This window comes from Sminthopsis crassicaudata, chromosome 2, assembly GCF_048593235.1.
Source record: "Sminthopsis crassicaudata isolate SCR6 chromosome 2, ASM4859323v1, whole genome shotgun sequence".
NCBI lineage: Eukaryota > Metazoa > Chordata > Mammalia > Dasyuromorphia > Dasyuridae > Sminthopsis > Sminthopsis crassicaudata.
In genome coordinates, this window is record NC_133618.1 from 475,256,774 (window position 1) to 475,275,602 (window position 18,829).

An 18,829-nucleotide genomic window follows, 5' to 3' on the forward strand; every position below is an offset into this window, starting at 1 on the left:
TACAAACATAAAAGCAAAAAGTAATCTTTCCTCTTAAGGACTTTTACAATCTTCTCTTTCTTGGTGACCTCATCAGTTCCAGTAGCTTTAATGATCACCTCTCTGCTGATTCCTATATCTATATATCTAATCTTTTTCCTGAATTTCAATTGTACGTCACCAATTCCTATTTTACATTTCAAACTGGATGTCTTAGAGACATCTCATGGACTCATCTATGTCAAAAACAAAACTTATCTTTATCTAAGTTGGCCCCCCTTTTTCTGATATCACTCCTTCACTTCAGTTTATCCTCCACAAAGTTACCAAAGTTATTTTCCTTAAATTCAGATATGGCTATGTCATTTCCCAATTCAATTTCCAGAAGCTCTGTTATCTTGAAGACTAGATATATACTTTACTGTTTAGTTTTTAATATTCTTCACAACCTAGTTTCAATGGATACTACTGGCCTTTCTAGTTTACCTAGTTAAATTTGGCTTTCTCTCTGCTCCTCACCCAGTGGTCACTTCTGGGTCTTTGCACTGGCTGTTTCCCATAGCTTGGATGCTCTTTCCTCTCCCTTTTGCTTCACAGATGGAGCTCAAGCACTAGTGTCCACAGGAAGCTTTTCATGATCTCCACTGAGAGTGTGCTTCCATTCAAACGAACAACTATTTAATCACTTTGTATTTATTTATATTTGTTCTCATTGTAATTACCTTTTGTATATTCATATATGAAAGTTATTTCCCAGATTAAACTTTGAGCTCTTTGGTGGTAAGTATTGTTTCATTCTTTATACATGTGTCTTCAGTAGCTAGCATAGCATTCTACATATAAGAGGTATTTAATAATTGTAGATTAATGCATTTGTTTGTTCAAAAAGTTTCTAATGCATAATCATTAAGAACTAGAAAATTTCAGTCAGGGAAGAAATTTTCATATAAACTTTTCAGAAGGTCTCAAATATTCAATTTACTTGATAAGGTTTTGTTTTAATAGAAATGGACAGTCAATTACAAAGTATTAGCTCTTAAAAAATTTACTATTGATTATTAGTCCATAGGAACTCTGCTTCTACCTGCTTCATTCCCCCCAACTGTGACCCAAATTTCTGACCTAAGAAGGAAATAAGTTTCCTTTTCAACCACCTTAACAATGAGCTTTATGACAGGAAGAAGGCTGACACAAGTGACTAAATAGTTTGTAAAAGTCAGTTTGTTTTTGATCCTAATAAGTATGAAACTCTGTTCATCAGAAAGGAAACATGGTTAAGGAGAGAAAATTTAAGAAGTGGACTGCCTGAAAAAATTAATCCCCAAAACCAGTCAAGAAATCATAATGAAAACTACCTCTACTCACTGAGATTGGATGGCTCTTCTCAAACTCTCTTCCTTTTACTGCTTTCCCCTCCCCCTACTTAGGGAGGGCATGTAGACTCACATCTCATTTCTTCCCAGCTATACTCTGAACTTTGTGTATCATGTCTCCCCCCTACTTTAAATCTTTTTTTTTTTTTTTTTTTTTTAAATGAGCTGCTGTCTCCATTAGATCAGCTCCTTGAGGGCAAGGAGAAGATTTCTTTCTATTTGGGTATGTATTCCCAGCACTTAATAAGAGCTTAATTTATGCCTATTGGCTAATTGACTTTCAATATTTGAGTAAAAGACTAAAGAACTCTGAAACACAATACATATATGTATGTGAAATATAGAAAGACTAACCTCTATTAAGGCCAGAAAAAGTATTCAAAGGGTTTTGAGGGAGCTAAATAAGAAAGAGAGATTCTGGGGGAGAGAGGAAAGAGAAAGAGTCAGTCAACAAACATTTATTAAGTACCTACTTTGTGCCACTAATAAGATGATACTTACTTAGTTGTGTAGGTGCTGATCTCTTAAAAGTTTTAAGATTGCGGGGAGTGGTATAAAAACTTTTATTTTTATCTCTGTTATCTCCTAGTTCCCAGTACAATGCCTTACTGATTAATGAAACAAAATTTAAATAATACTCTTAGAAAATTAGGACAACTCAACTCAATAAAAATTTATTAAAAATCTCTTGTGTACAAGGGATAGACACTGAGGTAGATATAAATATGTGGTCCTCAATCTCAAAGTTTACAGTCAATCAACTTTGTAGTTCAAAGATGTATAATATACACAAATATTATAATGCAAAATGATAAAAACTGTAAAAAAGATACAAAGGGCTATGAAGGTTCATTTCTGACAGAAGAGGAATCAAAATTTTATAAACACATAAAATTTTCTCTAGAACTTATAATTGATGCCATAGAAATTATGTTGCTAAGGAAAGAAACAAAGCACACACACTGGTAGTACTGTGGGCCATTTTTTCAGTTTTGAAAGCAAAAGAAATCTTGCTACGGGCAAATATGTAAAAAAAAAAAAAAAAGTAAAACTACTCCAATTTGATCTGGATGCTGGACTAGTGCTAATTTACTGATTTAAGCAAACACTCTTATGTTTAAATAGACCCTGTTTTGGTTACATTCGTCATCACTTAAGCTTATTTTACAAACATGCCTGGCAGCTATTTTTCTTCAAATTGTAATTTAGGCTTGGGAAATTTTAAAAGAAAATTGTCAAGGAGATTGTATTACAATGAGGGTTGGTGCATGTGAAATCATATTTGTATTTTGCCAGAGTCATCCAACAAAATCCAAAAAAGACTAAGAGCACCATTTAATGATAGTAACTTTAACAGAAGAGGAACCTAAGTCACAAAGACCAACACTGATGAAGTATAAATCTGAGTAAGAACAGATTAGATTGTGTCTCTTTATGACCATATCATTCTTGCCATTTTTCAAAGACAGATTATATTTTGAAAATCTTTGAATCTTTTCCAGTAGGGAAAGTATGAAAACAAAGGCTGCTGCAAGCAAGTACTTGTGGGCTGAGATTGCCTGAGACAATCTGGGGCCCTGCCAGGATAAATTTTTAATGACTAAATAATTAATTCCTGAAAATGGGAGTTTTTAATGCAAATCCTGACAGCCTTTAAGTCTTCAGACCTACCAGGTGGTAGTGGTTATATAGCATTAATCTTTAGCAGCATAATTTTAGGAACAGAAAATACCCATCCCACCTTCAGATGCATGTGTCATAAATTTCCAGTTGCCTATAGTTAATGCAAAAGTAATTAGCTTTTCTTTATATGAATAATGCTCTTTCCCCATACACAATAAATACTGCAGGAAAAATTTACTCTGTAATTGTCTGCCATGATTTAAAATGAAATAAATAAATAAATAAAGACAAAGAACAGTTTAGCATTCTCAGCACTAGGAACATGTGAAAAATTATTCTCATTGCATCCAGTCAAATCCAGTCCAACATTGGGACTAAAGCCACATGTATATTTTATATATAAATCTATATAAAACTCCATCTATTGCACTCAAGAGACCTAAGCTATCAAACATTTACCATCTCTTAATACACAAGTGGTGCTAAATGGTACTGGTTAGTAAACATTAGTCATGAGAAAGTGTCAATATGGCTACTAAAATCCTAAGTGATGGAGACAACATGGCCAATGCTTTCAGAATATGTCACATAAGATTTGTAACATCTATTTACTTGTGAATAATTACACTGCTGCTTTTAGGTTATAAAGTAGGGGAATATAGTATTACAGGGCATAAGAATGCTGCTCTGGATAGAAAGTTTATTTTTGCTGGTGGGAGGTATGTTTCATCAACATAGCTTTGAAATACATGAACTTCATTTAGATGTGGGATACTGAATGTGGGATAAACTGGAAGGATAAAAATAATATAGTATAACACACCGACTTTCAAGATAAAGGCCCTTTATTCTTCCCCCTCACAAGTTTAAGATTGAATGATATGACCAAATCAACTAAAATCTGGGTCAAAATATTTGACTACTTAATTCTTTGTACAAAATAAAAATTATATCATTCACAAACCAAGGACAGTTCATGTGCTTATATTGTTATAAAATTAAAATGAAATAAGAATTGAAGAAAATAATGGACATGACACATCTGACAAAAATTTTTAAAATACAAGGAGGCTCTATGATGGAGCAGGTCTAATAGCAAATGGGAAGAGAATTGGATTAGCATCAATCATATAAATTTACTTCTGTCCCCTGTATGTCATTCATGCTCTTTGTTTTTCTATGAAATGAACATTTTCCTATGTGGGGTTATTAGAGGGAATAATGAAAGATTTAATTTTTACTCTAAACAAAATCAAAACTGCTTAGCATTTCATCACAAGTGAAAGCAAATAAATTTATGACCATGAAAAGCATTGTGTGGAAATGAAAAACTTAAAAAACCTCTTACTTAATCCAGTTCATCAGCTCCACTGTGTCTGGATCATAGAATTCTCTCAGCTCTGATAGCTCCGCCATAATTCCTGGCCAGAACTAAAATGAAAAATAAAATTTACCTCCCATGACTATCATCAATATTAAGTACACAAAATTATGCTTATCAGGAAACTAAATTATTATTAGCAAAGTGAATATGTATGTGTGTATAATACATATGTAGTGTGTGTGATACAAATGTACACACGAATACATATATAATATGCCCACATATTTGTATATATTTGTTACTGATGTCAAACTTGAAGGACTTTGAGCATCTGATTAAGAGAAAATTTCTAGAATGTTTTGTTTTGAGGGGAACATAGGAGAATGGTAGAGAATGCCTAATTAAGTATTTAAAAATCAAAGTTCTTACTATTTGTATAATTATTTTACATATTATGCATTATAGAATAATTTAAGTATTATTAATATACTTTGATACCTTAGAAAACAATGACTATTATTATATTACTATTAGCATTGATTTGTGTATATAAGATTCTAAAAACAGGAAAAAAAGTAGCACAAAATACTGCTAGGCAATAATAATTCCTAAAGATTTAACTTGAAGCATTAGATTTCAAATTTTCAATCAATTCTAAATTATTCAATCTAGCAAATTAATTGACTAGTCATACTCTTTTCCCTGTGTGCCACAAAATATTGCTTGGCTTATTATTATTATTGCCCATTCATCCCTTATCAAGTAAGGGAAAAAAAGAAACCAAAGTGGATGAAATTCATGTCAGCTGTGAGCATTTCTGGTTATTGGTTTCTTGAGAAAACAAGTTAAAATTTCTGCCTACAATGAGCCTTTGTATTATTTATGGTTTTCAATGATTTATAGCCCCAATTTTTATGGCAATTTTTCTTTCTTGGCAGACCAGTTCACTGTCTTTCATTTTACTTTTCACTATTTTTCAGTTTTTGTTTTCACACTAGTCATTTCCTGATATGTCCTCCTGCAAAACTTCCATTGTAACAGAGAAAAACAGTCAAGCAAAACCAATTGACATAGAGTTTGCTTTTAGCAAATGTATTTCATATCCATAGTCTCCCACCTTTCTGAGAGGAGACAGAATGTCAATTAAGAACCTGTTGGGTATTGCAGCCCAAAGCATATGAGATCTCCAGTTGCCTGTCTTCCCCTGACCCACTATCAATATCTATCTTCCATGGGCACTAAATAAACTTGTTTCTATCAGCATAAAAATGTAAATTAGTTTCTGATCCATTGCTTTTTAGAACAGGTAATGCTCACTTCTTCAGTTATATCGCACATCCGAGACAGGATTCTCCTTTCATTCAAGGCTTGCTGCATGGTTTTCTTTTTTATTTTTTCAGTGTGATTTGTTTAGTAGCTTTAAGTAAAGTTTGGACTTGTCAGTTTAAAAAAAATGCCATAGAATGAGCTATGATTGGGTTTATCATACTTGCACAGGGTCATGCTATTCTCTCTCTCATCCTAACTTTGGTATATGAACTGCTGGAAGCAATGGCTATCCTGCATTTTTCAACAGCTTATAAGCCCCTTGCTATCAGACACTGAGATCCAATATTAGTTAGGTAATATTAGTTATCATGTTGGTTTGAATATAGGGTATTTTCTTAATACAGGATTTTTTTTGAAAAGCCATAACAGCAAGGCATCATTGCAAATTAAAAGGAACCTAGGAAAGTGCAAACATTTAGAGTGATAAAGAAGGTGCTGAGACTTTTTGAAGTAAAGAAGGCAGGTCACTACTTTTTCTTTCCCTCCCTTTTTCTTCTCCTCAGTTTCAAACCTGGAAACCCCACCTAGTCCTGGGACCCACCACACCTCCCCTCCTTGCCTCCCTCCATTTTCTGCTGTTACACTTCTACTTTTGTCCTTGCCTTTGTAGCTATGAGTAGTATCTATCTACAAATGGCAAGGGCAGCCCAGGTAAGTAGTGGGCCACTGTACAAAACCGGGTTTGTACCTCCACCCTATTCCTGATTCCTAAGAATCTTCTATATCCCAGGGATACAATAAATGGAAAGAGAGCGGAAGGACTTCCAGTGAGATTCTGGAGCAGCATGCAAGTGGGAGGGATCTTTTATCTTGTAGTGCTAGCAGGAGGGATGGTTGGCATGGAAGCTATTCTTAGTGCAAAAGCCAAGAAATTTAAAACTGTGCCTGTCATAGTAATAGCAGGATTATGGGTCACATTCAAGTTTCATACAAGCCAGCGTTGGGGGAAAATGTGTAGCCTATATTAAGACCAATACAGTATAATTACTTTAGTCATTTCAAGTTTTGTTGAGGAAAGGGTACCTGATCCTGACTTCCTCCCTTTTAAGGGACATTACAGAAAAAATTAATCAAGTCATGGAACACTCTATGTAGATGAAATCACTTTAAAGGTTCAAAATTAATGAAAAAAAGAATCAGTTTGAAAAGATGTGAAGCAAAAACAATCTAAACTAAACTAAGTCAAAGGCAAATAAACTATCTTATTTAGTACTTTTAAAGTTTCTTGCAAAATTGTTAGCTCTGGAGGGGACAAACAATTTGGATCTGGTCATTCAATAATTTGAATCTCATTATTATATTAGTGGATTGGTGAACTTGCTGGCTATACTGAAGACTAGAAATCAAATCATTAGAGTTTAAGGATTTTTATGACTATTTGTGAGATGGATGATAAAAATCTGCTATTTAAGTAGGATTTTTGAAAAAAATAATTTTTTGCTAAATTCAAACTAATAAAAGAAATATGACTATATTCTAAGACTCTGCTTTAGATAAATTCAACAATATTGAAAACTCAACTATAAATATCCAGTTCTAAGTAATTTCTTCTGCTCTATACTGAGATATTAAAAATTGTTTTAGAAGTGAAAGATACGTTTTCATGTTTTTTTCCTATTACAGCCAAAAGTTAAAACACTTTTTTTTTAAACTATTGAGTCTGACTTTATGAAAAATAAACCAAAAATGGGGGCTAAATCAAAATCACAAGTTATAGGCTCTAATTAAATGAGCTGACATCAACATATAAAGAAAACTTGACTTACCTTATAGCAAAGATAGATGAGTATTAAAATTGGTACTGAATATTTCATCATTTTCATCTACATGAAAAAGGCATTAATTAGTTTACAAATATTTTTAGCACTTTTTCTTTCAGGTGCTAACTTGTAGATATTTATCTTCTATAAAATGGAAAAACAACTTAATATAATCCATTATTGACAAACAGGAGAACTAATGACATCTAAGGGTCCAATTCAAAGTACCCATTAGTGAAAGTATTAGTAGCTTCTATCATATTGCCACCTAGTGAATTTATAAGGAAGAACAAATCAAAGCTCTACTTATAGATATATTATCACCTAAGCCTTTATTAAAAGTTTTCCTTAATATAAAACTTGAAACTTCCTGCTTTTTTATTTCATATTTAAGTAGCTTGGTGTTTGATAGTCTTTTAAAAAGTGTTTTTTTTTAAAATAGGGTATAAAGAAAATAGGAAGATATGTAACAATGAAATCAAAGCATAACACTGACCCTTTTTGGTGTGTAGAGATGGACCAATTTTAAAAGTAATTCCCAAATGTCACTACTGCATAAGCCGAATGATGCAAACACACACATATGTGATGTCCAAAGATATTTCATTCTGTAAGGTTAAAATACACAGGTATAAGTTGAATTTAAATAATTTCTATAATTTAGGCATTTTTATAAAATATGAACCTGACAACTTTCTTACGCTCTCAAATTATTGTCAAAGGTAAACTGTAGAAACAATGAGATATTTTTTGGGCATGAGTTTTGTGAGTTACTATAAAAAATCATAAATTAATTCTCTTTCAAGATAAACTTGTCCCAGAGCTATCTATCTCTTCTACTGAGAAAGGGAAATCAATGGGGAAAAGTATCATTACTGGAATGAGGATCAGTTTCTAAATATGCAGCTAAAATTACATCGAAAAGTGGAAAAATGGAAAAAAAAATAAAGTCATGCAAATACCTCATGGTACTAAAAGCCAGACATCCAAACAAAATAGAGTGCATCAAGTTATAAGCTGTTCCAGGCTTCAATACAATTGTGCATCTTCCCTTATTGTGCAAGTACTGCACATTAGTAGAATCACTAAAAATAATACAGAACCACAATCAGAAGTACAACTGATTTTAGTTTAGTAAAATATTTTTGTAAGATTTATCCATATATATTTAGAAATGTACTAAATTTCTTGGAACCAAATTCACCAGGCAGAATTAATAAACTTAAGAATTTCTGTTTAATTTGATAAAATGATATATTAACAACCAGTGTATTTGCCATATATGCAGTTCATTTCCATTTTATATCTTAATTTTAAATTGTATATAACTATTTTGCAAATGTATACATCTCTAGGAAGTTCTTTTTCAAGAAAAGAGCAAAAACAACATTAAAAAAATTCTTTAAATTTGGAGAGCAACTTACATCCTTTAAAGAATAACTAGAAAAATAGTGAGGAGAGGTGTTTTTTTTAAATTACAATATAAGGTATCAGTTTTAGGTGAAAATAGATATATCTTTAAGTCACAAGTTTCTCTAATATAGTACAAAGTTTTTTATGAATATGTCATCTCCATAGAGCTAATTATGCCAATACAGATATTAAAATGACATTTCCCCTCTATAAACCTTTTCAGCTCTTTCTAGTTAGAAAATTAAAAATGTCTTTCAAGGCAATTTTCACTTTTCTGAAGTGATTTTCTTTTCCTTGAAATACTTTAAATAAAAATTTGATTTCAAAGTTGATACAAGAAGATTATTTTTGATAGGTGAAAAGTATTGCCTTTCTTTCTTTTTTTTTTTGTGGAGATAGCATTGGTACAGTGAGAAGAATTTTGGCTTGGAAGTAACAGGTAGGTTCAAATCTCAGGTTTTCTTGTGGGCAAGATGCTTCACATTTTTGAGTCTGTTTCCTCATTTGTAAAATGAAGGGGTTTTGAACTAGATGGCCTCTAAGGTCCCTTCCAGTTCTAAATCTACAATCCTGTAATCCTATTCCCTTAAGTATTCACATATTGTACAAGTCTTCACATCATAGTTTTTATAGTTCCATAAGAATAAAGTATGATTGAGGAATGACTAAAACTGTGGTACATGAATACTACTGAATAAGAAGATGGTGATATAAGAAATGATGTGAATGATGATACATAGAACTATGAAAAGGCTGTATGAACTGATGCAGCGGAAAGTGAGCAACACTATAAAAGCGTATATGAATATTGCCTACAATAATGTAAATGGAAAGAACTATACAAGAAAAAATCAAAAGTAAATGTAATAAAATTATAAAGTTCAAGCAAGATTAGAATAATGAGAGAAGAGAAGATACTCGCAATCTTCCCTTTATGGACATGGGAGGTCCACAGGAGCTACTGAAGATTTTTCAGTGTATTTATCAATTGTGCTGGTGTTTTTTGTTCTCTGGGAGAAGGAGGAATACTTGAAGTAATTATGGTGATGTGAAAGGCAGAAAATATAAAAATTTAAAAAAATAAAGCATGATATGCTTTCTATTTGTTTCTAGGATTATAAACAGTTTGTGAAAGTGATAAAGTAAAATTTGTAGGTAAAAAAAGTTAACATAAAAAGTTAATATAATGTGTAAGCTCTTGACTAGAAACACTTTAAACTAACTTAGTTAATATATATTAGTCCCGTGTATTTAATTTTTTTTTTCAGATTAGTATAGTACTTTTCATTTCACAGAGTTCCTAGGTGGTAGAGATTTTTAAAATGATATTGATGCTCACAGAGTTAATTAGTTTCCAAACTGGGAAGAATTCCCACAGTCTAGAGGGCATGACTGGTACTTTTATTTAATAGCTCTGAGTCTGCTCTCTATGTTACCTTAAGTAGCTAAAAATATTAATTTTTCAGCTTATTATTTAATGGCTACAAAAGGCTCCAACCTCTATTTCCAGCCTACTTTTCCCTTTCATATACTTTCTATTCAACTAAAATGACCTATGAGTACAAAGTTCCCCAAATTCAGCATTTCTGGTGTGAGTGCTTGAACACCTTTCTAGCTTCCACCTCTTTGAATTCTTTACTTCCTTCAAGCTCAGATGCACATATGACCACCCACTGTAATTTTTTCTTTACATGCTTAGTTACTAGTGCTTTCTTATTTATTGAATTATCCTGTATTAAGGTGAAATTCTACATGTTTTATTTCACAGAGAGTAAGCTCCTTGAGAGCAGGGATGGTAATGATTTTTTTCTTTATATTCTCTGTGCCTTGCATAAAGTAGAAGTTTAATAAATGTTTGCTGAATTTCAGAATTCAATTAAGCAGTGATTAGCATATTGATAGCATCTGAGGTACACTAAATAAAATTGAACCACAAAGCACATAACATTTTTGTCTACTTTCAAGAAGCTAAATCAAACCTTACATTAAGTACAAAAAAGAACACTACTGAGAGATACTAAAATTGTTTATGGTTATAGAAACACTTTGTCAGTTCAATCTTATTTCATTCTTAATAATCATAAACTGCTTCTCTAAATAACTAATCTTTGGTTATTTTAATATATTTTACTCAACACAACACTCTGGTGACTATGAATCACAGTTCACTAGTACTTAATTGACACAGTAACTATATATAAAAAAGCATTTCCTTTGGAACATAATTATGTGTTCACCAACCATAATAGTTTTGTTTGCTAACAATTCTCTTTCATCTCATGATAGACTATAAAAGCAAAACAAATTTTATTAAAATTTCCATCCTACTTCCATTTCATTCTATTCAGGTTGATAGCACTTATTAAGTACCAGAAATTGTGCTAGGTACCAAAGATGCAAGAAAAAATACAAGATAGATCTTACTATCAATAAAACTTACTATCAAAAAATAAAATCCAAAAGGGAAGAAAAGCATACAAAACATACATAATGAGGGTTAATGTGTTAAGTGCAAAGGACAGATCCAGGTGAAATGTTATAAAAAACTCAGAACTCTTTTTCCTATTGATAGATTGGTGAACATGCTAAGAAAATTTGACAATGACTACTTAATCACTTACTAGATATTAAAAATTGCTATTTTTTTTCAGGTTCAAGAATCCTAAAATGAGGTACTGAAAAAAGAAGAAACTAATTCTTGATTTTCTATGGATAACTTGCAATTGTTTTTTTTTTCTTTTCTTAATCATTTTTAAAGCTTTTTATTTTCAAAATATATGGATAATTTTCAACATTCACCCTTGCAAAATCTTGTGTTTCAAATTTTTTTTCTCCTTCCTTCCCTCCCTCTTTTCTCCCCCAGATGGCAAATAATCCAATATATGTTTAACATGTGCAATTCTTATGTTAAATATGTACAATTCCACCATTATCATGATGCACAATAAAAGTCAAATCAAAAAGGGAAAAAAAGGAGAAAGAAAACAAAATGCAAGCAAACAACAACAACAGAAACAAATGAAAATACTATGTTGTGATTCACATTCAGTAGCCACAGTCTTCTCTCTGGGTGCAGATGATTCTTCATCACAAGACCGCTGAAACTAGTCTTGCAGTCAAATTTTTAAGGAGAAAGTAAAAAAAAAAAGCAATGAATACTGATAATATACAAAATAAGAAATCCCAAATGACAGAAGACCTTACCTTCCCCTAGGTAAGGAGGAAATTTATATATGTTCACATATATAAACTATATCTGATTTTTTTTGTTGTTTTCATGTCAGCTAAGTTTAAAAAATAAATAGATGTATATATGCCATAAGAAGTAAAATGCAGTATTTCTAAACTAGATGTACCTGAGATTTCGAAGAGCAACGACAATAGCCACGATCACCATAATGGAGAGAACAAATATGTACACATAAAAAAGTAAAGTATGTGACAGTCTTTCAAGTGTATTAAAGGGTAGGAGACCAAAAGCTTCTTCACATAGATACAGATTAGCATCAAAATCCCTAAAGAAATGGAAAGTAGACTATTAAATTCAATGCAACATAAATAATTTAAACATGTTTCTTCAAGCCATCCAATAATAGCGGGCATTTATTCTGACTTAATTTTTAACTTTACTGATTTAATATAATTTTTTTAAAAGGAATATAATTTTTATCCTACCTTGTTGCTCCAAATCCAAATTTTGCCTTCAGAAATTTAAATATGTGTTCATCTGACTTTAGATTAAGAAATTGCTATTGAAAAAAACAAAAGTTGCTATTAGTAAGTTGGGCATACTGTCTTGATATTTACCCATAGGGAGCATGAATAATAAATGTTTTTTTTAACATATTAGTTATAATACAAAAAGTAAGCTTAGGCATCTGAATGTTGATGAGTTTTCTTTTCATATACAAGAATGTCTAAAGGACATAATGTGATCTAAAATTGAAATCTTTCAATAAGCACTATCAATATCATACATATTCTTGGCCTACAATGTGCTTATAGCTATAACTATAAAGTTATACAAATAAAGATAATTCAAGTCATGCCATCTAAGTTCTAAGGAGTTGAGTATTTCTACATCATTATAGAATGGTTATGAACAAAATGTACCTGGAATTTGGAATAATTTCATTGTAAGAGAGGAGACTCTGTCTTTATAAATGAAAAAAATATAATTACAAGTCAGAGTTTTAAATTTCATTGTGCTTAATTATTTGTTGGAATCTTCAGTTTGTGCCTGCACAGTCCAATCATTCAGAAGGTGACAATATGAGATAAAAAGGGGGAATCAAATAGAACAGGACAGGAGTTAGTGATCAACTATATAGAAAAATAATGTCACTTTGGAAATTCTAGAAATGGAACCATAAAATTACAGATTTAAGTTTAAAGTATACCAACAATATCTAATACTGATATCATTTAACAAAATACTTTATGAGTTTTTTTAAAAGAATCTTTTTTCAAGTGCTTATTAAAGTAAAAGTGATTGTACCAACCTACCTTAATAAAGCTATTGAGAAAAATGGTCAAACATAGCACCAGGGCTAAGTGGAACAAAAGTTTCCAGAGCCTAATAAAGAAGCTTCCAGTTTTCAGATTTTTCTAGAAATTAAAAGATTACACTTCAATTATTTTATATTTACTTAAAATTATATTACTTGTCTTCCAGAAAGATTGTTAATGGATTCACTTAACTTTACTCAGCCTCCTCTTCCCTCTGATTAGAGGAAGAAATACCTCTCAGAGCTTTCCTTTCTAGAGGGCATAAGTGGGACTCTTAGATCACTCCACTTTATATCGGCTGCCCTACCTGGTTTCAACTCCATGGAATAAGACACTCCTAGACTAGATACCCCTGATATTCCTTCCCTTTTCCCCTTTTCCTTATTGTTTTCTCGCCTCATTTTGTATGTTGTTTCCTCTTTAGCTTGTAAGCTTTTTGAAGGCAGTGACTGGCTTTCTATTTATTGTATCCAGCACTTAGCACAGCACCTGACATGTCACAGGCAATTAGAAATGTTTATTGGGGTAGATTATTTGTTGCACAGGTAAAATATGAGCCAAAAATTATCTCAATGAAGCTATCTTGCATTTATTTATCTATCTACCTATAGATATATGAAAATTATATGCACATATCCTCTCTCTCTCTCTCTCTCTCTCTCTCTCTCTCTATATATATATATATATATATATATATATATATATATATATCTTTAACGTCTACTTAGAAAATGCCTCATTTTTATACCCTTTTTTCAGCTTTTAATTTTCAACAGCACTGGGCAATTGCTATAACATGAGTATAAAAATCTACTTACAATATGCTGTGGAAATCATGCCCTTTATTACTCAGGAAAGCTGCTTTTGTATTCTCAAATATGCTAATAAAGTGATCAATACTATACATTATCTTACATGTCACATCTGATAAAGTTCAAGTAATATCAACTATAATTAAAGTTGATTACTATTGTTACTTAATAATTAGCCATTGTAACACAGGGTCTTTTTTTTTTTTTTCCAATTTGAATAGTATTCTATCAATTGTAAGTACTATAATCCAGATTAAAAAATGAATCTCTATTTAGATAATGTGGATCAAAAGTGAAAGACATTAGCCTCAACATAAAGAAAAACAGAATCTACCCAATTAAGTCAAAACTTAAGAACAATAATTAGGTGTTAGTCAATGCTGTTCTTCTTAATTTAGGGGATAAAAGGATTATTTGCTCACCTTGAGATGAGGCTGAAATTCTTTTCTTTTTAAATTCTAACTTCCCAGATTAATATGAATTTACTACAAATATGTAAAACAAAAACTAAAGAAATAAACATCTCACATTGCTCCACTTTGGAGGGAGAGAATAGAGAAAGGTAAGTAGTATAAAATCAAATAATATAGTTATACAATTCCAAAAAAGGCTCTAAATTCATAATTTTAATAAAGGAACAAAGTTGCTTTAAAAGTTAGTTGATGGTCTATTTATATTGTGGAGATAATGGAAATATTTTTAAAAATTTCTTTTTTTTTATCTTTAAGTCAGTACTTTTTAGCTATGGTCAATGAAATAAAAGTTTCAATGAGACATCTCTAGGACTTCCTTTTTTAAAAAAGTGGTCTTGGCTCTATTCTAAGACTTGTTAAAGATTCCAGGTTATTGATGGAGGAGAGGGATCAGAGAAAAGTCTCTTGAAACCAATGTCCAAATAGCTTACTTCAAAGAAATACAAAGTAATTTTTAATATTTTGTCATGGGGATTTATTCATATATATTTCTCCCATATTCTGTGCAAAAATGATGTAGGACAGAAGGATAAATTTGTTTTTAAAATTGTGTATGTAGTTATTTGCATCCAAGGGAAAAAGACAGGAGACAGCAAGTGCCAGGGAAGTCAGACCACCTCCACCCACTATCATCTTGATTTACACTCCCCCCCTCAAATGCTTCTAGAGCCTTAAACACAAGAGCCATTACAATAGTAGAGCCCCTAAACCACCAGACAGTTTTCCTACCTATCCCTTGAAGCTATCCCTAAGGGAGAAATTGTTGTGGAGAAGCAACACCCCTCCCTCACCAGTCAGTCAGTCACACTTCATTAGGTGCCTACCACATGCCAAAGACTGGATAAAAAGAAACATAAAGAAAAGTCTGTCCTGGAGAAACTCATGGTCTGATGGGAAAGATGACCTGTCACAAACCGCGGACAAGACAGATAGACACAAGATATATAAGAAATATTCATCAAAGGGAAAAGACTAAGATTAAGGAAGTTAAGAAGGTTTCCCTGAATAAAGTGGGATTATAGCTGAGACTTGAAGGAAGACAGAAACGTCAAGAGGTTGAGTGTTAAGTATGGCAGACAACCAAAGAAAAGTCTAGAGTAGGGAGATAGAGCTTGAGTGGACAAGTGTCACTGCATCAGAGTATGTGGAGGAGTGTTTTGGGTAAGAAGACTGGAAATGCAGGAAGGGGCTAGATTAAGGCTGGTTTTATAAGCAAAACAGAAGACTTTCCATTTTATTCTGGAGTTGATGGGAGAAACAGTCAGATATACATTGTAGGAAGATCAATATGACAGCCAATTGGAGGACAGAGGGGGTGGGGAGGGACTTAAGGCAGACTCAACGCTGGGCTATTCTAACTTATCAGATCTGAGGTGACGGGGACCAGAGTGCTGGCAGTGTCCAAGGAGAGAAGGGGGAATACGTAATGGATGGTAGGGAGGTAAAACTGGCATGGCCTCACAATGGGTTAGCTAAGGGGTGAGCCCGCCTGCCTGGGAGTACTGTGGCAGGCTTCAGAGGAAGAGGGCTGACATTGAAGAGATGGAGGGAGGCCGAGTTCCATTTTTTTAGCATGCTGAGGTTAAGATTCTATAGGACCCACAAGGGTGGCCACAAGGTGTTAGCTTTGGATAAGTCTATCTGAGAATAGGAGTAGATGAAATCCCCTAATGAAACAGTATATATAGAGAGGAAAAGCATGTCTAAAACAGAGCCCTGTGGAATACCTCTGATTAGTGTTTACATCCTGTTGAAGATCCTTGATAATGTGAGAAACAGAAAATCAAGATATGGTTTTATGGTGGACATGACATTTAAAAAGAATTAATAATATTTACTTAGCTACTGTGTATCTACCTGTTCACTTGATTTCTAGCTGAAACTTCCCCTAAGAGTTAGTTCTCTTCCCATTAGAATCAGAGCTCCCTGAGAGTTGGGACTTGTTTGCTATTTATATTCCTAGCACTTGGTACAATACTTTGCACATAGTAAGTACTTAATAAATGGAATTTTATTCATTTAAAAAAAAACAAAAAGATGCATACCTGAAATGTTCTTGCTATTAACACTGAGAAATTAAAACTTATAAGCAAAGATCCAAGAATCATGGAATTAAAGAACTGAAGGACACAGACCAAGAGTAAACTTGTCACCTGGATAACATATAGCCATGTAACCTGCCAAGTCAAAAATGTTAATGACAAGTTAGATAAATATATTCTACTAAGAGTTCACCACTTAAAATGATTATAAAATCACACAGAAGGCATTTGAAAATAGTTTACACAAAAGACAGGGACTTACTTTTTTTTTTTTAATCAACAAACAACCTAGTGCAGAATCTAAAGGGCTAAAAGTAATCTCAGAAGTCATCTATCCCAGTGCTTTATTTGAATCAGAAATCCCCAGCATAATATCCTTGATTAAAGGCTCTTAGTAATAAGGAATTCACTAGTTCATAAGGTAAATCATCCCATATATGTATGTTTCTATTTGATTGGAAATTCTTTTTTAAATTGAAACTGAAATCTGCCTTCATGTAACTTCAATCTAATTAGTTCTTATTCTGCTCTCTGGAATTACAATTCATGACTGCTCATCAAATATGTGAAGATATGTGATCATATATCTCTCAATATTTTCTTTTCTAAGATAAACATTTGCATTTCTTTCACTTCATGTGGGCCAGAAAACTTAAAATCATTTAAAGCAACTAGCTATTTAAGTTCCATCTACTGTGGACTGTGTAGTGATTTCATCTTAAAGACCATGTTCATCTACATTTCACCAGAATGCCTACATAAAAAATTTTAAAGTGAAGTTTGCAATCGTATTGAAAGGTACATAGCATTAAATTTTATCCCACATGCATTCTCAAGCAAATACAATTTGTCTTTATAATAATGGACTGAGCACACAATACTACTTTTTACTTTTAAGGATTGAAAGTTACTTTCAATTATGAGTCTAGAGTTTTAAAAAATTCATACCAGTTCTTATTAATACAAATGAGTATCATCTGCCAAAATAGACTCTTGGAAAATTATTCAAGCAACACTGCCTTTGTTTAAATTTTTTTTGAAATTTCTTTTTCAGAAATGCTTTCAGAAGGAATCTATCAATTACATGAGAAAATCAGTTTCATTACTTTATAATGAGGGGTCAATTTTTCAATACCATAGCAACATATATTCCCTTAGACTTCCATTTTCTCCTTGTTTCACATGCTCTGCTCTCTCAACTTTTTTTTTTTGAGACAATAATTTGAGGAACCAAAATTAAGAGCTACAGACTCAGACAAATTGGGAGCTGGGGATAGCACAAAACACAAGGAAGCCAATTAACTCAACATTCCTGATGTTTCCAGTAAACTGATCACATCAGGGCTGGACTTTATTCAAATAACTTTAAAAAGCCCCTGAATTTTTCTATATAAATAGTTTTTTTTCTCGTGTGCTAGTCAGAAGATTTGGACTTTTAGGTTTTATAAATGTTTTCTTTGGATGAAAAATTTAGGAAAAAGTAAAAAATTTGAAGAACTGCTCTTTATAATTATATTGGGATCTGTATTTGGGGTTTTTTATTCTTTTTTTAAATTTTTAAAAATTAATTTTGTAATTATAATTTTTGACAGTACATATGTATAGGTAATTTTTTACAACATTATCCCTTATACTCACTTCTCTTCCGAATTTTCCCCTCCTTCCCTCCACCCCCTCCCCTATTTGGCAGGCAGTCCCATACATGTTAAATATGTTATAGTATATCCTAGATACAATATATGTGTGCAGAACCGAATTTCTTGTTGCACAGGAAGAATTGGATTCAGAAGGTAAAAATAACCTGGGAAGAAAGACAAAAATGCAAACAGTTTACACTCATATCCCAGTGTTCCTTCTCTGGGTGTAGCTGATTCTGTCCATCATTGATCAATTGGAACTGAATTAGATCTTCTCTTTGTTGAAGATATCCATTTCCATCAGAATACATCCTCATACAGTATTGTTGTTGAAGTGCATAATGATCTCCTGGTCCTGCTCATTTCACTCAGCATCAGTTCATGTAAGTCTCTCCAAGCCTCTCTATATTCATCCTGCTGGTCATTTCTTACAGAACAATACTATTCCATAACATTCATATACTATAATTTATCCAACCATTCTCCACTTGATGGGCATCCATTCATTTCCAGTTTCTAGCCACTACAAAAAGAGCCTCCACAAACATTTTGATA

General features: G+C 32.3%; 1 protein-coding gene across 1 annotated transcript in view; it reads right to left on the reverse strand.

Annotated features, from left to right (window-relative positions):
* DPY19L3 (dpy-19 like C-mannosyltransferase 3) overlaps window positions 1-18,829 on the reverse strand; it is a 100,693-nt gene that overhangs the window by 22,239 nt on the left and 59,625 nt on the right. The window contains exons 9-16 of the mRNA XM_074293247.1: window positions 16,641-16,772; window positions 13,308-13,409; window positions 12,477-12,550; window positions 12,158-12,316; window positions 8,351-8,473; window positions 7,885-7,996; window positions 7,395-7,451; window positions 4,324-4,406 (exon numbers count right to left, since the gene is read on the reverse strand). Of these exons, the coding sequence (XP_074149348.1) occupies window positions 4,324-4,406; window positions 7,395-7,451; window positions 7,885-7,996; window positions 8,351-8,473; window positions 12,158-12,316; window positions 12,477-12,550; window positions 13,308-13,409; window positions 16,641-16,772 (842 nt within the window). The remainder of the gene's footprint in view (window positions 1-4,323; window positions 4,407-7,394; window positions 7,452-7,884; window positions 7,997-8,350; window positions 8,474-12,157; window positions 12,317-12,476; window positions 12,551-13,307; window positions 13,410-16,640; window positions 16,773-18,829) is intronic.